This window comes from Phyllostomus discolor, chromosome 4, assembly GCF_004126475.2.
Source record: "Phyllostomus discolor isolate MPI-MPIP mPhyDis1 chromosome 4, mPhyDis1.pri.v3, whole genome shotgun sequence".
NCBI classification, from domain to species: Eukaryota; Metazoa; Chordata; class Mammalia; order Chiroptera; family Phyllostomidae; genus Phyllostomus; species Phyllostomus discolor.
The window spans coordinates 123,612,277-123,632,406 of NC_040906.2; the positions used below are offsets into that span (position 1 = coordinate 123,612,277).

General features: G+C 40.2%; 1 protein-coding gene across 2 annotated transcripts in view; it reads right to left on the reverse strand.

The window, feature by feature from the left end:
* Positions 1-20,130, reverse strand: part of PKHD1 (PKHD1 ciliary IPT domain containing fibrocystin/polyductin) — a 450,921-nt gene that overhangs the window by 357,883 nt on the left and 72,908 nt on the right. For both annotated transcript variants that reach the window (XM_036024228.1, XM_028510816.2), the window contains one exon: positions 15,609-15,759. In XM_036024228.1, the coding sequence (XP_035880121.1) occupies positions 15,609-15,759 (151 nt within the window). The remainder of the gene's footprint in view (positions 1-15,608; positions 15,760-20,130) is intronic.

The window sequence follows — 20,130 nt, forward strand, 5'->3', positions numbered from 1 at the left end:
AAGCTGAAGTCGATAGCTCCTTAGCATACAAGGTTTCTAATGAAGTCATATGACAAATCCACCAGGGATCTCCTGCCTTAGAGGATCTCAAAGCACTTTTAAAAACACTTTTGAAGAACTTCTTACCTCCACTCTGAGAGAAAGTTGATTGTAGGATATTAGTCAAGCCTGTGTTATTGGTAGGAAAATTCTTTCAACCAGACTGGAGGAGCAGACTTCCTTTGGATTTATAAAATCCTAGACAGAAGAAACTTTAGGGGATGGCACAGAGAGAGTACACAAGTAGGACTCTCCCCTTAAAATAATCTAGCCCAAGCTGTCCAAAATGCCCCACAGGGAGCCAATAGGTATTAGTGCATGGAAGAAAAATAAATAAGATTTTTATGACCAAAGAAGTGTAGGAAAGGCCGAGTTCAGCAGAGTAAAGCTGCACCTCTTTCTGCAGAACTCTAAGACTTTAACATGTCCCTCAATGGACAGTGTGACGCCCAGAGTGAAACTGCAGTGTCAGCAGCATTTCCCAAACTTAGCTGACCACAGACCCTTTTTTTCTAATGGGACATTCTGCATTACTGATTCTCTACAGGGCTCACATTGGAAAACGCTAATTTAGTCCACTGCCTCACTACAGAGGACTTGCCCATAATCACACAGCTGACTGACTAATCATGACAACCTGGGTGACAGGACCTACGTCAGCCACTCTCAGACCACTTTTTCACCCTGCCTCACTCTGTAACCTACCAGGAACCCGGAACAGCAAGGAGAATCACCTATGCTTCCTGTCACTCAGTCTCCTGGTGCTTCTCTTATTATGCATTCCCATCCTCAACCCTCTCAGCTACAGGTTTAAGATGCCTCATCTCCTTATGCTCTTGCCTCAGCATTGACTTTCATCTGCCTGTGTCTGAGCTCCAAGAGAACAGCAGTTCTGTGTGTTAGAACTAACTGGCGCCAGGCCACACTTGAGCCACACTAGCATTTCGACTCTAATATGAGCTCTAAGGGATACTTCATGAGACAAAGTGGTAGCTATGAAATTTATAAAGCCTCTTAAAGCCCTACATTTCCTCCTGGATTAAATCCACACTTCGTAGTTTGACACTCAAGACCACTCAGGTTCCCCAGCCTTCATTTCCAGTTACTCCATTTCCCATTACTTTTTTTCATTTGTACACTCCAGCCAAATATAATTACTTATCTATAAACCATGTTTTCTCACCTCTGAGACTCTGCAATACTCTTCTCTTCGCTAGTATACCTTTACTCCTTACCTCCCTTACCTTTATAATCCTCATAAATTCAGGCCCTGATAATATGCCACACCCCCCAGGACATTTCCAAGTGATAATTTTTCCAACCAGGAGATTTCTTGGCCTTTCCTGATTTTCCAAAGTAAACTATGAATACCTTTATTATTTCATTTATTACATTTTGCTTACAGTGTAGTTATTGAGTTTTTTTTTAATCTCCCCTACCTAACAGTACATTCCACAAGGCAGGGGATGGATCACATTTATTGGTAAAATGAACACATCCCTTTCAAAGTTGAACACATAATTTTATCCAAGCCCTTCATAGCTGTAGAGTCTTCTGTCATCTCTATAAGTAACCATCTGAAAATCCCATATAGGGACTAATATAATGACTAGCACCCTGTGAGTGATCTGTAAATAATATTTGAGAAGGATTAAAGGACAATAATTTCATTCCTTGTTGCAGGGGCACCATGCCCTCTCTACTGGTCATATTGCTCCATTCTTTCAATGTCTTCATAAAGTCATCAGGTAGTATCCTTCAAAGTCAGATTAATCTGTTCCAGACAGCAGCAGAACAAAATGTATTTGCTTCTGCTTGGCTGTGCATACTTTTCCCCTCTGGGAAGAGAAGGAAGTTAAATGGCAATGCTGTCAGGTGACTGGTACTGGAGCTGTGAGTCCAACAGTCAAGGGGGTTGCTTTTGACATTAATTTGTGGAGGGGCCTTGGTCAGTTGACTCTATCTACACCACTCCATAAAAATAGGTATTCATCACACAGGGGTGCTGATAGGTTTAATTAATATTTGTAAAATGTTTGGGAAGATCCATTATGAGAAACAAACACTGTAACAGACCATTTCTTTCCCTAGATTGCTCTTTTCTTTATTATTAGAGGATGGTGGTCTTGCATGGAACTGAATGATGAGCCATCCCCTTTGGGAGCTGGTACATCATAAAAACAACTACTGTCATTATGAATCAGGAAGATGCACATCACAAAAGAAACACATAACTGATTTTGAGGTCCTGCAGGCTACTGAAGGTATGTGTTTTATGGAGTCATTATGTTTTCTCGTCTGCTTGTTTGTTTGTTTGTTAAAAGCGAACACTCTACTGAATACTAAGAGAAGTTTACCAGATCCTCTATTCCCTTTTCACTTAGCCAACTTCCTTATACAGAAAAGGTACCTTGTTTTTACCTGTCAAATTTCATGCATCAGCAATGACTCTCCTGTCTTAATCTATCAGAAAGGACTAGTGAGGAGGATACAGGAAGAGGCCTTAGTTTGCAGCCATAAAGAGAAAAGTGAGGCCATTCCATTGTGGTCAAGTGTTGGCTGATCCTCCCACCCCCACACAATGTCCATTGTCTAGTTTTCCTTCACCAACAGCCCCAAGATTCTCCATCCAGGTATCACAACTCTCATATTCTTAGCCATGTGTAGGGGGTATGATTAGCTCTAGTCTAAGGTTCACAGTGGATACTAATTGGCGAAAAAGAAGCAGCAACGCTTATTACCCTGTGATAAGCATAGGACAGTATGGTCAAGGAACTCCGTTTGAACCAATAAGTCATGAATATCCATTTGTTGGGGGCTTCTGGGAAAGAAACTTCCTTCTTTCAAGGCCATGACCATAAAAGACCCTTTGTTCTCATGCAATGTAAATAGGGGAATAGGTAGCCTGGGAGCTACTGACAACCATCTTGTTCCATGGAGAAAGCAGCCTCAGGTTGACTCTGACCCTGTGGAAGGAAAGGCAGAGACTTGGGAAGAGCTTTCTCATTAGTGAGCACTGAGATGCTGGACCAAGCTATGCTTATGCCTCCTGAGCTCTCATTCTGTAAGTCCCTTTATCATTTAAGTCCATATGAATTGTGTTTTTCCCCTTGTGATTGAAGGATTTTCATAACACAATTTTTAAAAGGTAAAATTTGAAGAGAGAAATGAAAGATCATGAGTGCATGAAAAAATATAGATTATTCAGAGCTATAGATATAGATATAGACTATAAGTATAAATATATGATTCATTTGAACAAATTTTCTTTATGCATATGTTCCTGGGTGACCCTTAGAAAATAAAGAGTTAGCCTAGGTGGAAAGGCCAGGAATAGTCATGTCTCCCCACAAACTCTCACAGTATGCAACAACACTGCAAAAGATGGCAATTAATTTCCTAATACTAGAAAATTTTACAGAGGATCTATAGGACTTGGTGACTGTAGGTGAGAATGGAAGCACACCACCAATGAGAGTAGAAGAAAGTGGAAAACCACAGTTTGAAATGAGGCTGATTTTATCCCCACAAAAATCCCATCAGTCCGTAATTTCTGCTTCATGGCCTCATCTCATAGTCCAGCTTATCATACCTGCCACCAAGAACATATACCAGGTCATGATTCCATGTGGACTCACAGACAAGAATTAAAGATACTATGCATAATCCAGTGGATTACCCACAAAACTAAAGGTTAAAGATGTATCATTAGTCACTATGTAGATTACCACTGTCACTATCTAGTCACAGGTTATGTATGATAACAAACAACCTGAATTCTTCATGGCCACAACACAATAAAGGTTTATTTCTTGCTCACACAAAGTCCACCACAAATGTTAGTAATTCTCAAGATATAGCAATGGTTCTCTATAAGTTTGTCCCATGTTCTGGGCCATTAAGTCATCACAGAAAAGGAAAAGAGAGGGCAGGAGAGTCAAGCCCTTGACATAAAATGCTTCTACTTATATTCTCAGCAAGTCATATGGCCCACAACTTCAAAAGAGTGGAAAAGTGCAAAGCTTTTTTTGTGCTCAAAATAGACAGGAACTGGATATTGGAGATAGCTATCACAGAGGGGACTAACTGCAGAACTGCTGTACGTTCTCTTAGTTCCTAGAAATCAGTTAAATATCCATTAAACTTAGGAAATCAAGCACTCAATTGGAAATAAGGAAATACTTCATAATGATTCCTTCTGTGCTACAGCTGCATCTCCCATCAAGAGGAGAACCCAAGGAAACAAGCACAGTGATCATCATGCCTTAGAAAAGCTAGAGATTCCTCTGACAAATCAATGAAACCAAAACATGCCATTCCTATTTTTTTGGTTTTGTTTTTGTTTGCTTTCTTACATTTCCTTTCTCCTTTAGAAAGAACACATTTCCTCCATTTTGGGGTAGCTGAGATGATCTCTTGGTACATGTTTTATGAAAAGGCTTCCCTTTATCCACACATCCTTCCCTTGACTTGCATTTATGTTGGTTTCATACAAAAAAGGTAGTCAGAGAGGTGCCTTGAACTGTTGTTGAGGTAGACATTCCTCCGTCAGCACTCTGCCAGTAGCCTGCCATCAGCTAACTTTAGTTAAGGACAAGGGGCCAGAAGAGATCCTGCCTAACCACACCACTGGTCAAAGCAATCCAGGAAGACAGCAGAGAGACAGTAACTAAATGAGCCATCAGGCAGAGTAGGACAAATATATCCTTCCTTGATCTGCTCAATGTTACTAGTTTAGCACCCTCAAACCTAGGATGAACCAGTAAGAAAAGAAGCAGAAATGCTGAAAATTATGCAGGAAAGCCTATGCTTGAGTCAACCATTTTACAGACTCAGTAATAATCTAACATCAATCTACCCATGCAAGTCATATTACCATAAAGAGAATCTCCATTTCTGAGTAATGGTTTTTATCAAAAACCAATTCTCTTAATTCTACCCAATACCTCTGCTTCTCTACTTCTCATTCCCCTTTCCGTCTCCTTTAAAACAACCCCCTGAGAAAGGGAGTTCCTTGTCACTGAGCTGAATGTTCAATTTGATGAAGTCAATTTCCATAACCCCATCAGTGTTTGGAGCAACCATGTCTTCCTTCATCTAAAATGAGATGTTCCTCCTTATTCACTTTTACGCAAATATCTTCACCTCAGGGGTCCAGCCACTACTGCAGGTAACTAGTCAAGGCTTTCTCAAGCTTCTCTTGCAAAGATGTACATTTATAAGCAATACTGAGGCTCCTTGAAGAAAAAGAAGACTTCAGCCTAGTGGTACTAATAACAAGGACCTTGGAAAGGAAGATGCATGGCTGAGAAAACAAGATTTAAAAGAGGGCACCACTGGGAAGAAAACCCAAGCTTTCCAAATTAACTAACTTGTCTATTATATTTCAAGATCGAGATGGTCATTTGCTGTTACAAATATAAATGCTATATGTATTTGGCTCAAAGATACTAGTATTTCATAGCTTTAGCACAGTCAAAAATGCCTAACATGCCTAGTGGGAAACCATATATCCAAACACTTATGAAACTCACATGACTCTTCCCAACATGAATACCACCACACCATTGCCATCATACACACACACACATGCACACACACACAGTAGAACTATACCTAATTTCTGAACCCATTTAGCAACTACCTGAGACCCCTCATGCCTGGGAAGGGAGCCTGTTCACATCTAGGTGCTCTTAGTTCTCCATTAAATATCGAGGAAGTGGTGATTCACTATAATGTCTCCAGGAAAGGAATTAATGGACCTCTGAAAAGCAAGCTTTCTCTCACATAAACAATTAAATATATTGATAGTGAACATATTCATACATCACAGTTCCCATATTCCATTACCAGGATTTTCATAAAATCCTTCCATGTCACTGATGGAGAAACTGAGACATGAGATTACAAAAGTTGATTGTCCAAAGTCACCAAGGAGCCAGCAAACGAACTAACTTGAACATTTCCAGTTCTTCATTCACCAAGCCTCACTATCCCCATAGAATCAAAAGAACCCTAATATGGTTCTGCCACCCAAAGCAATTTCACAGCACTCATGTCGATCTGCAGGCTAGCTAAAGTCTCATACTTGGGCAGACTCAGAAAAAATCTGATCATTACATTCCCACAATCAGACTGAAATTGCACCCATGTATTTCTGAATATTAACTTTCACTGAAAAAAAAAATCTACTCGGTATTTATTTACACCAGAATAGCTTCAATTTATGAAGCTGTACTTTGGAAGGAAATAATTATGTCCTAGGCCAGTGGGACTGCCGTCTGCCTGTCACAGGGCTAATCAGCTCAGTTTTTCACTGACAACAGAAACTATTGTTTTAAGTTAAAAAATTAAGAGCAGTTTACCTGAGGTGACTCAGACTCATATATAGTAATGTAATGATCACTCAGTAATAAGAACCCTTTTTTGGCCAAACATGACAAAGAGTCTTCGAAACCATATCCTTGTTTGCTGGCGATACCTTGGTGTGAGAGGAACAGGCTGATGTGACTCATTTAACACAAAGAATCCCTGAGAAACAGAGAGGCATAATTAATTTATTCAAATGAATTTAAGTCTGTATTCAAGCTAAATATTTCCTGTACTTCCTCTTTTTAAATACATAGAAGTATAGAACATTTTGGGTTCAAAAACGGCAAAGCTTTGACACAGCACATTCCAGTTGTGATAACACCACAATCCAACAATGCCAAAAATTTCAACATCTTAACTCTGAATGAAAGTTTGCAGAGCTCTTGCACACTTATTATATTTCCTAATTGTATAATCCTAAAATTATATCATAAATAGAAAAATCAGTCTCAAATTCAGCTTTATTCCAGAGCACCACTTCATAACTACTATGTCATAATGCTTTTGTTGAACTTTTGGGTTCTCACTACTAAACATTTTTATATGTATTGTCTTCCTCTTTCCCAAAGCTGGAAGTTGGGCAGTACTAACCTTAATCAACAGAAAGATTAAGTGGCTTGCCACACACTTGAAGTCAGACAAGGGACATTGCTAGAACTAGAAGTCAGGCCTCAGGAGTCCTGGCCACCATGTGCCTGCTACCTGGCCACCATGTGCCTGCTACCTGCCTACTTATCCTAAGGAGGTGAAGTCCCTTTTAGATATGAAACCACCTGACTTCTCAACTCCCCCTGCCCTCACAGTAGGTAATGGGTATATGTTAGGAGTTTCAATTCACACAGGAAATCAAGGCACAGAGACTCAGTAAGTTTCCTCCAAGTCACAGGGCAATGGCTGAGTTCTACATGATAGGCCCCTGGCCTAGCAATCAACTGAGCCCTGCTTTCAACAGCACCTCTTGCACAGGCATGCCACCTGGAGATACACACTGAGCAGAAGAGGGGGTTTAAAGGGAAGGAAAGGAAAGAGGGAGAGAAGAGAAGGAAAGGAAAGGGAGGGAAGGAAAGAGGAGAGGGGAACAAGGAAGGGGAACAGAAGGGGAAAAGAAAAAGAGGAGAAGAAAGTGAGGAAAGGAGGGAAGAAAAACCAAAAGAGGGTAGAGGAGGACAGGGGGTGGGAGGGGAAGGGAGGGGGGAAGGGAGAGAAAAACTGTTTTAAGATTTCAGTAATAGGAAGAACAAAATCAATTAGCAACTGGAAAGTAGTTTCAAATTAGCCTCTAACTAGCTATACACACTATAAAGACAATGTAAAATTCCTCATATCACTGTATTGCACCAATTTTCTAGGAGAATGTCCTTAAACAAAAATCAGGGATTAAATTGAAGCAAGCAATGTGGTTCTGCTTTTTTTAACCATAATTCAGACACTGGGAAGACAAAGTGAATTTAAAAGTATAAATAATTCTGAAATAAATGGTGATGATTTAACCAGCTAACATTGGCATTATCTGAAAGCTATTGCATAGTCATAGAAAAATGAATGGGTTGAGAGAACTGTGGAGTCTCCTGCTTCTCAAATCAGGTAACACTCTGTAGTAGACCTAAGTTCAAGGTGCTTTAATCAAAGCACCTTGAACATAAGACACCATCCCTAGCACTAATGATAGTGGATATGAATTTGAGGAGGGCTTCCCAACCACGATATTTACCTACATCCTTCCTTTCTTTTCCTACTTGATCTATACCAGGTGCCTGCATTTACTTGCCACTCAATTACTTCCCAACCCCACATCTGTTTTTCCTCCTCACTAATGCTGGTAGAACACCTCCTGGTAGCAGCCCTTCTGCTAGGCCGCATCACCCCTTCCTTCCATCTCTCCACTGCCCTGGGTTCCAGGACACTGCACCAAGTTTGCAAACATACTTTTAGCAGTAGAACCCTTCTTTCAAACAAGATTTTACTTACAACTCCTATTTATTACTATAGCTTTAGAGTAAAACTTGAAATCAGTCTTTAAATTTTGTCCTTTTTTCAAGGTAGCTTTGGCTATTTGTGGCATTTTTATATATTTTAATCCACCTGGAAATATTTTACCCAAAACAAATAAACAAACAAAAAACCTGTTGGGGGTTTTTTTTTAATTGCGTTGACTCCAAATGTTAATGTAGAATTTACATCTTAACATTATTGAGAACTCCAGTAATGGATCTCCTGATGTTGTCTCTGATTTGGATTTATTAAACTTGGATCTGTGGATTTGTAGTTTTCATCAAATTTGGAATAAGTTTAGGCATTTTTACTAGACATTTTTCTCTTCCTCCTACCTCCACATCCTCTTCCATACCTCCTGCCCACAGGAGCAGCCCTGAACTCCACTCACTATAACTGCTTCTGGAATATTCCAAATTATGTTGGGAATAGTGCTCCCAGAAAGAAAGCCAGTCTCTTTGTGTGAACCCCTTCTTTCAAGGATCACAGGCTTATGCTATCCGTTTTCTAATGCCGAAGTATATTTTGACTAGTTTTATAGTTGTATATTGCAGGAGGATATGTAAAACTTGTACTGTCTCATGAGCAAAACCAAAAGTCTGTTCATTCACACTTAATAGTAATGTAGTAAAAATCTAAATGGACCACCAAAGTGGGACTTCATGAGGCTTACAAATGCCAAAATCTCTGGGTCTTTATTCTGGTTAATTTCTCCAGAAAAGTATCCTCCAGGCTCCTTTCTGGAAGGAGTAGATGTTGAGTTGCTAGGATTCTAGAGCTGAGCAGAGGAAAAATTTCAGTGGGGTTGGGGTAGATTGATCACTCTTTAAAGAGTAAGCAGTTACTTACATTCATCCTCTTGATTTCAAGGTATTCTTCATTCCTTTTCCCCCTGTGCTTGGTAGCAGGCACCTGATTAATAGCTTGCTAATTCAATTTGTACAGAAATTGTGCTTCCGCTTCTTTGGAGGGAGGAGTAGGAATAGATGACTGACTGGGGCCACCAGGAACAGTGTCCGTCCAGGGGCTCTGGCTACTCTTTACTGAGGGTTTCAAACAACCCCGACCTTTTAGCACGCTGCCAGATGAGCATGTCCTGGTACGTAAATGTCTCTAAATTCGAAGATTTTCCAGCATTCTGTGGGGCCAGTCATCTTGATTTTTATCTAAATTTCCCTTCACAGGAACTTAATTTTTATTTTTATCCACCCCATTAATTCATTTAGCATTCTCTCATTTACTTTGCATCTTCACATTTTTGCATTTATATTATAAATATCTCCTCATTTTACACAAGAGTGGGTTTACACCTCTGTTTCTTGTTTTTTATTATACCTACTTGCAACAGGAGGTTCCTACCTCTGTTTGGGTAAGAATCCAATCTTAATTATAGTACATGTCACAGTCACATATTCAATAATTCTGACTCTATTTCTGCTCTTTTTCAGGTTCTTTACTCATTACTGTTTCTTGTATCCCATTTCATCTTTGTTCTTGGATTCATTTTACAGCTTTCAAGAGAACATCATTCTTCAGAGAGTGCACAAGGGAGATAAGCTTTCTGAAACTTTCCATCAAAAGACTATTGGATAAAAAGGAAGTGGTACATCTACACAATGAAATATTACTCAGCCATACAAATGAATGAAATCCTACCATTTGTGACAACATGAATGGACTAGAGGGTACTACGCTAAGTTAAATAAGTCAGACGGAGAAAGACAGGTACCATATGAGTTTAATTACCTGTGGAATCTAAAAAAAAGTAAAAATAAACAAACAGAAACCAACTCATACAGAGAACAAACTGGTGGTTGCCAAATGGAAGGCCAGGGGTCCAGAGGACTGGGGGAAAAGGGGGAAGGGATTAAGAAGTACAAATTGACAACTAAAAAATAGTCATGGGGATGTACAGGGTGGGAAAACTAGGTGTGCAGTTATGAGGACACAAAATACAGACTTTATTCTTGTATTATTATTTATTATTTTATTATTTCCCATATGAACAACTATAAACCTACTTTTACCTGCCTCTGTGAAGTGCAGCATAGGGAAAAGAGTCAGTAATATTGTAATAACTGTGTATGGTGCCAGGTGGGTATAAGGCTTATTGGAGATTCTGTTTGTAAAGTTATATAAATATCTAACCATTATGTTATATACTTGAAACTAATAGAATATTTAATGTCAACTGTAATTGAAAATTTAAAAAATAAATAAATAAAAGTAAAGATAAGAAGACAACAAACTTTCTGAATTGTGTACAGTGTATATGTCTTTATTTCCTTACTCCAAATCATACCTGACTGGGTATAGGGTTCTAGGTTTTAAATCACCTCTGGGGTAAGCTGCATTGTTTCAGACTTTTTCCTCACTGATGGGGCAGACCAGATGCCTAGGGAAACTTCCTCACATTCCCACCACTGAGGTTGTTGGGTAAAACATTTGGGTGGGTAGAGTGAAAGGAAATGTCTTTGGAGACAGAAGTGAGGAGAACATTGCTTTCCCAGTGCTTTCTTCCTTCCCTGGGTCTGTCCTGCTGTCCAGAGCCACGTTAAGGTTTCGCTGAGTTTAACATTAACCCAACATCCACAATGGACCGAACCCATCTGCTGTTCCCAAAACAAAATCAGCCCTGTTTGTTTTATGAGCCATTCTTCAGATTTCATCTTGAGGGCCACACATCCAACCACTGCAAGAACACAGAGATGCAGGAAAAGAAAGGGAGGGAGAGTAGGAGGGGAAATGTCACCCTAGCAGTTCCCCAAACAATTCTTTCATTAATAACCCTGTCATCTGCCCTATGTAGCTCTTCAGCTTGGAATTTCTCCCAGAGCTCCACTGAAAAGTATAGCAGTATTCTTTATATCAGCTTCTCTAGACTTGTTCTTCATTGTATTTATTCTACTAGAGTTTCTCTACCCATCCAACCCATCTATCTTTCCTTCAAATCCCTCAAAACACCTGGTTATCTTATGACACCTTATTGTGTTTTCCAGCGCTCTTTAGATTTTCTTTTTCTTTTCTGAATATCTCTTTTTCTTGTCTCAAAGTATCACAGTGTATACATAGTACACTGAGTATACATAGTATAATCGAAGTCTTCTGAAGAAAAGAAAAATGGACATCAAACAAAAAGATGACCATGATGTATTCATTCATTTATAAATCCATTCATCCATTTAAAATTTTTCTTGAAATCTGCTGTGTACTGGACATAGTTCTAAGCATTGAGAAATAGCAAGTATTCCTTTTTTCAAGGAGCTTATGTGCTCGAGCACCATTATCTTTTTAAAAAAAAATGCAAGATGAAGAATGACATAAATAACACAATAACATCTTCATGTGCAAATGGATGTGTGTATACCTGTGTGTGTGCATGTCTCCTTTCAGACATAATTTCCAGGGGGTGGGACTGGAGAACAGTACATCAGAAGGCTTGTTTTAACTGCTTGTATTTGTGTTTCATTGATCATCAGCACAATTGATTCAGGCTCTGTTCCAGACACTTGGGATATACCAGTGAACAAAGCAGGCAAACATTTCTGCCTTTTTGGAGATCATATAATAGCAAGCAAAGTCAGATACTAAACAATAACCATAATAAATTAGGACCTTATCTAGTACATTATCAGGTGCTAAGGACTATGGAAAAAGAGAATTAAAAATTTGCATCTGTGGGGTGAAAAGGGCTGGGTTGCCATTTTAAATAAGGTGGTAAGAGTAGACTTTATTGAGAAACTAACATTTCAGCAAAAACTTAAAGTGGGAATCACATGGAAAAGGAGGAGAAAGAGTATTCTAAGCAGAAGGAAGAACAAATGCAAAGGTTTGGTTGAGGGAGCAAGCCTGGCATGTTCCAGGGCCAGCAAGGAGGCCGTGGGCCTGGAACATAGTAGGTGAAGGAGGTAGAGTGAGAAGGAAAGCTGGAGAGAAGCTGGAGGAAAGGAGTTGGAAAGCCCCTACAAAGAGGATTTGGAAGCCCCTGGAAAGTTTTTGAGAAGAGTGGAATTATCTGACATATCTTGAAATGGTTGTTGGGCTTCCTCAGAATCAACTGAAGGGAGCTTAGGATGGGAGCAGGGGTTTCCTTCCTTGGGTTTCCCAAAGCATCCCAACCCAGGCACCAGATCAATGTGACTCACGCACACCTGTGATCATGCAGTGACTCCTCAAGGATGACTTGTCACTTGATGAATTAAAGGACCAAACACCTAACCTGCCATCACAATCGAATCCAGCCTACCTTCCAAAACCTACAACTCACTAGTCCCCATGTTCTTTGCACTATTCCTATGGGCTTTTGTGTCAGTCTCTTGTGTGAACTGGTTCCTCCACCAGGAGTCCCTTTCTTCTGCACCTCCTGAATGCCTGAACCCTGCTCATTCTTCATGGCATGATACAACCTCCTACTTCAGCCTCTGACTTTGGTCCACTGTCCAATTTGAATGTAACCTTTTCTACCTCTGACTCCCTGCTCTAAGACAGGGGAAGAGCATGGTATGAGCAACATTTCCCAAAGTGAGGGCAGCAGAACAGACACCAGCCCCAGAAGAGGTTCTGGGAATCAAGGGTTCCACGGACAAACACATTTGGGTAATGCCCCATATCACAACCCTCCCTTAGAAATTCACATTATATAGCATACATTGAATGTCCTCAAAAGTCCTTTGGTAAAAAAAATTTATAACTTTCTTTAACCCAGCTTTTACCAGATGTATTTGACTCTGTAACCCTTTTTATCACAGAATAATTGCTACTATAATTGCTAATAATTCCATGAAACTACTATTCCAAAGTTCTCACATAATACTTGGAGCTGGAGACCTGAGTTCTAGTTTGGATTAAGCACCTGTCAGACCCAGTTTTCCCCAGGCCCAGGCCCACATTAGACAATCATGTATCCTAACACAGCTGAATGCCTGCAGGCCCAAGCAGGAAACCCAGACATCCTAAGATGTGTAGGGTAACAAGACATCCCCCAAATGGAGTCTCCTAGACACTGACACTAGCCTAGTAGGTTTTGACAGACATGGCCCTCTGGTTCCTACAGATTAAATGGCTTACTTCCCCCATAATGCTTAGGGCCACATGGGTTATGATGCCAAATGACCAGCTGTGACCTCTCCAGTGAGGGGACTTATCAACGTCTCATCCACCTGTGATGAACTTTTTCTATGTGTCCCTCTTTGAAGCTTACCTACTTGCACACATGGCCTTTCTTCCCTCCTATCCCTTAAAGGTGGGGCCTCCTTCCATGTTATTTTTTATCTCCTTCAGAGCAAGCACAGCAGAGGACTTCAGACATGGTTGGAACTCAATAAATACATACTGCACAAATATTTAAGGATGAATGAGGCATTTAAGCCTCAAAAATTCAAAATTAGTCTTGGAGATCATGAAAAATTAGATAAGATCTAAGAAGTGAAGTGATATGGTCAAAACAGCAAGTATGACAGAGAAATAATTCTGTATCACTTACTAGAACTTTTACTAGCAAACCAGCACTGCCAATAATGGCTAACATTAGACATTTAAACTGTGTTATGTGCAATTCTCAGTGGCTCACGTGTTAGAATCCTCACACCAACCCTATTAAGGTGGGTACTATTCTTACCCCACTTTACAGATGAGAAAACTAAAGCACAGAGAGGTAAAGTAACTTACCTGAAGTCCCTCAAATAGAGAGCGATATATTCAAACCCCAGCAGTCTCATTCCAAAGCCACAATCAACCACTGTGCAACCCTCCTCCTTCTCCCTTTCACCAGCATTTGCTCACACAAGCATCTCAACAACTTCGGGTTTTGAGCCATGTGGAAACTGAGACCCCACATGGCTTAAAGACTGCTCAGTGTCCCACAACTCATCTTTAGCCCACAGCTCTCTTTCCACAATACAACACTGGCACAACGGCCCCCCTCACTACAATTAACCTTGGAGACTTCCCTGACAGCCAACTGCCAAGAAAGGGGCACAAGGGTGAAGTGGAAGCTGCAGTTAGGGGACTATCATGCCAGAGATGAAGAATTAAAATTGGCAATGCATTGAAAGGAAGAGGTGCATTCGGGGAGGGGTGGACACAAGCAAGCACTGACAGCGCTGTGCAACGACCTGACAGGAAGATAAAGGGGCATGAGAAGCCTGGGGAGGCGATAAAATGGACAGAGAGACTCCAAAGGGATGGGAAGGTAGACAGGAAATAGTTCAGAAAAGAGAAAAATCATCTTATCTGTTAATTGCATACATTTTCAGCACCTGTGCAAAAGCTATAGAAAATTATGCCTTATGAACTCAAGAAGTCTAGTGTGGAATTGGGAAGGTCTAAGAAGGAGCTTTCACAAGAGAATTTGGTATAATGTGTAGCACATAATAGGCACTCAATAAATGTTTGTTCCAAATAAAAGAGACAAAAAGAGAAAAATATGAGAATTGCTTTCATAAAGAGAAAGGCACCTAAGGGAGTAGGGGCTCAAGAAATATTATTTTCTATGTGTGTGCCGAGGGATGCTGGGAGAGCTGTGAAAGATGATCTGAAGTATTTTCAAAGAGCCCTTAGCCTCTGATTCCAGTTCATGAGCGTCCCTGGGGAGGCTATGGAAGCTCTCGCTGGGGGCTTTTGAGAACGTGTCTTAGAGAGCCACTTGGAGGGGGTGGTTTAGATGATTTCAAAATGCATGAACTGAGGTAGAGAAGACAGACCAAGTGACCCAGCAGATTTTTCAGTTTTTATTTTCCTGTAATGTCCTTAGAAACTGAAGTTTCCACTCCACTCTCCATGGAAGAGAGATGAACCGGATGGACCAGCAGACATCGCCATCTGACCAACTGAGGATGGCTGAGCGATTTGGAAACCTTCCAGGAGTGCTTGGTTAAATTGTAGGCCATTTATTTCATGAAGAAATAAACCACAGAAAGCCCCTTTTAAACATGCACACAGAAAGCAGGACAAAATGCTGAGATTATCTGTTCAGGATTTGTTTTAAAAGAGCCCAGGCAGCACTCATTTATTTTTGAGAAAATATATGATTAACTATAGTTAACTATGAATTCAGATGTTGTGCATTAGACCAGCTCCTCAAAGTTTGAGAGCATTTAATATTATATATCGCTGCCATTTGGACTAAATTGTTTTTTTAATGTACACAATATTACAAATTTAATTTGAGCTGTTTGAATCAGTCTGTAAAAAAGATTTGATTATACCTGAGTGTTCTGGCCCCGGCTTTTCCGTATCTCAGTAATCTTGGCGGTAATTGGCTGATTAGGCGTCTCACACTCCATCTTTGCCTCAGTTTCCATGGTAATGTTACAGGAGCTATTATAGATGAGAACTTCATCTCTTTCCACTTTAGGGCTGAAACAAGAGGGGAGGTTAAATGGGGTGTCATCAATCTTAATGAAATGCAATTATTTTTACTCTTATTAATCATTGCAAGCCATTAGCTTGTGGCAACTACAGGCCACCATTTGTCAAATTTTGCAAATTTCTGTAATTTTGTTTCCATTCTTTTATTGTTTATTTGTTTTCCCTTTATCTGCACACCCTGCAATGAAAATGCACATGGTAAATATCTTTCACTGAGGCCTTTCTGTTTTCCAAACCTATTAGGAACATTAGCAAAAGCTTCTCCAAGCCCAACTTAACAAACAATGAGCAAACAATACTTCCAGTTCCAAATGGAAGCAAATGTTAGGAGGGGTTTCTTTTCTTTTTCTTTTCCCCTTTCCTTTTCCTGTTCTTACTCACACTTTGTGTTGGGGGAGAGAATTGCCTGAATCCCCCCAGGGCAGATGGAGAAATTGGAAAACCCACACAACTGGCTAACTGGTCCCTAATTCCAACTGTGAAAAAATGAGCTCATTTAAGCTTTCAATTCCCTCTCCCCAGCTGATGGCAATGAGGCTCTGTTGCTAGCAGTGGAACATTAACTTAGTAAATTAATTAAACTTACTTAACAGCCCAGACTAAGGAGATTCGATATATGTGCCAGTTATACTACCAGCCACTCGCTTTAAAAGTCCTCTTGCTTTAAGGAGAGAAGCCAGACTGCATTTAAAATGAAAAACAGCGTTACGGGAAGTCTAAAACCATGCAGTCCGGGGGAGATGAGAGCATGGATATCGCAGGGTAATGTCCCCAACAGGTGTGATATTTATTCAACAATAATCCTGGCTTTAGGCATTGTTGCAACTAACTCAAAGATTATTAATGCAGGATATTTTAAACTGTTCAACCATTTCATATGTATGATCTCATTTCAGCCTGTAAAGCAGGTAAAGGTGTAAAAAATATAACCCAAGATGATCAGGGGATTTGCATAAAGTCAAACAAAATTACAGCAGGTCTGAGACTAGAACCCAGGTGTCCTGTCTCCTACAGCAGTATTCTCAGGTTTTGAGACGCAGACTGAACATCAGCCAGGTAACGGAGCCCATGAGAAGGCCAGGAAGAGTGGTAGAGAGGCTGAAAGGTTACTTACTGCTTGAGAAACTAAATCATGTTGAACTAGTGCATCGTTTTTCAAATCAGTGTGAAAGTGGTTGCTCCTGCAATATGCTAAAAATAATGAGCAGGATAACTCCCATGTCTACGTAATCTTCTTTTCTTCCTGCTAAAATATTCCTGGATCCATATCCACCCAAGATATGACTTCCATGCCCATTCTCCTCTAAGCCTGCTGTAGGTTGTCTGTATGTTAATACCACGGGGCCAGGACTAACACACATGGCTTGGGTCGACTGTTGGGGCTGGGGTCTCCCTTCATCTGAGCCCTCCATCTCACAGCACCTAACTCTGTGTTGGTTTGGTAGCCCCCACACCCAAATGAACATGGTGGTCTCAGAGCCGCAGTTGCTTGAGGATTTCACCATGCTGTATTTGTTTACCTGATTTTCTGAGAAACATTAGCATACAGAGGTTAAGCTTGATGGCAGACCAGCTAGATATGAGTTTCCAAGCAAATATTTACCATCCATATGACACTGTGAAGACACCACCCTCTAAGCTTTGGTTTCCATGTTTATAAAATGGAGTTACTAATTATCAAGTGCCTATTTTACAAAAGTGTTGAGGGAGTGGAGCAAAATGATGCCTACAGAATGGTTTCCATGGAATCTGGCGCACATTAAATGTCAGAGGAGGCAGCTCTTACTGTAGAGTTTGGCGGTACTGGTGTTGGTGGAATTATTGTTAAAATGTAAATAAGTGAATTTACATTCATTACCGTTGCATGTCACCTCACTTATGTGGACCCATTGCTCAAATACACTTTGAATCTGGAGCCCATAATGTAGCTAAATCCATTTAGCTGAGCCGTCATCCAGGGGGCAGACAAAGCCACAGGGTAAAACTATAGCACCGGCTCCTGTAGTGTCGGTTGCACTCAAAGATTCAGAAGAAAAAAAAGTAATTTTACTTTTAAATTAAAATGTAATGTAATATTTAGATGAATATGGAAATGGGGTAGAATAGAATCAAAATTCACACAGACTGTTCAAAGGAAACACCTAACTTCGAACCAACTGATGCTGTATCAGGCCACCTTGCACTTTAGGGCTAGAACTTCTCTTTTGCAACTGCGTAGGGAAGCTATCTGAAAGAGTTTGAGAGGCAATGAAGCTGGTTCACCGCCTATCATATTCCTTGTGAATTGATTCCCAGGTAGCTACTTCCATTTATGAAGGCTCACAAACCATCTGATATATGATGCATTCTAGAAATTTGTCAGGAATAATACCAGCTTAGTTGTCTAAATTTCCAGAATTCCTCTTTTTCCCTCTTTAAGCAAATACAAGAATATATGCCCATCAGCTCTCTCTGTTGTGTGCCCTTCTCTCATACCGATTACCAATCATATGAGCAAGGTTTTTGTACTTAGTATATGAATGATGTGGGACACCAACATGAACTCAAAGAAAGGAGTGACCAACTTCCTTTACAATGTTTCTTGATCTTGGGCTTCCACCCATCATCCAGTGAGCTTTCTTCTGCCCATTCTAGGCTCTTTGTCCGCAATGGTTCCAGTAAAAAGGGGTGCAGCACTTCCTCCTTCCATTTGCCTGTAGCAATGTACTGTCTTCCCTAAATAATGTTCTGCTTGCTCCAGAGGAGTTAAAACCTTCATCTGTTAGCTTAGACTTTTTTACAAGCTTTAGCTCATATTTTTTTGTGTTTGTTCCTGATTATCTCACTAGAGATTTCTTTCATTAAAAAGCCATCATCAAAATTAGCAGAAACTCCAGGATATCAAAAATAGCCTATCATCTACAAAATTTCTAAGTTTCTTAATAGCTACTATTCAGTGTTTTCTTCCACAATAATCTATGAATTAAGTACTGCAGTTGACAAGATTTAAGTACAAATATAAACATACGGATATAGAGAGATAGGTGGACATAGATGATATAGACTACATATACACATGCATGCACACGAATGTTTACTGTGAGAGAACGTGGTAAACATTTTTGGTCCAAGTGATAGCAAACAGAGTTCTAGAACCTGTTTCCTGGCCACTCTTCTGTTGTTATTTCAGTTGGTCTGATCACATCCAAAAGTAAGCCAGTTATCTTCTCATATACACGTTCTAGGACAGGCAGTAAAAAACCACTTGCTTCATTTTATCTTCCTCACTTAGGCTGAAACTGCTTCCTGTGGTTCCGAAATCTCATTGAACCATGATCTCCAAGGCTGTCTTCTCTAATGCTGGCAGCATTGCTCAGTGCTAAGTACACTGAGAGTCAGGAGCCTTGGGTTCCGGTACTGACACGGCCAACGATTCTCTCTGTGACTTTGGAAAGTTACTTAATCTGTTCTTAGAAGAGAAACTAAACTCCCTACATGACCCCCTGAGCTCATGTAAAGCCACTTTCTTTCCTCCTCACTCTACTGCCCGCTGGCCTCTGACAGTTCATAAAACTTGATGGGTCCTTTGCATTTGCTACCCTCCTGCCTGACTCTCCATAATGACACCTTCCTCCCCTTAGCTCAATATTAAAGATACTTCTTCAGAGAAGCTTCCTCTGAGCACATTTTATAATGTAGCCCCTATCGTTTTCTATCACTTTATAGTTTTTATCACAACATGGGTTCATTTGTTTATTGCCTGGCTTTCTCCTCTACCCCTAAGGGTAGGGGCTTTGTTGCCTTATTACCATGGAGTCACCAGCTCCTGACACAATGCTTAAAACATAGTAGGAACTTGATAACTGGGTGGATGGACAGATGGATGGGGAGATGGGTGAATTGGGCACATTTTCACCATAGACATGCATATCTCCTTTGCCAATTGACATCAAATCCATAGCAATAGTGACTAGCAGGGAAATAAAGTATTTGATAGAAATGGGTCCCCTGCTAAAACCCTGAAAAGTAATTATCTGGGTTCACAGGCATAATTTTAAAGGAAACCAAGGTATCCCATGTGGGACATGATAATGCCCTTCATATAATTTATTTTGCAGTATTTTTTCTGGTTATTAAATTAGTACATGTTCACTGAAAAAATACATAAAAATCAACAACTAAAATAAATATGACCAGTCTACAGCCCCCTGGGGATGCGTACTGTCATTGTTGTAGAATACATCCTTCTAGTCTTTTTTCTAACCACCTAGCATATGTGTGTGAAAGCATGTGCATGATATACACCACTAAGAATAAATAATACACTATTTTGTGATTCGCACCTTTCACTTTCCAATATATTATAAGCATGTCACTCTC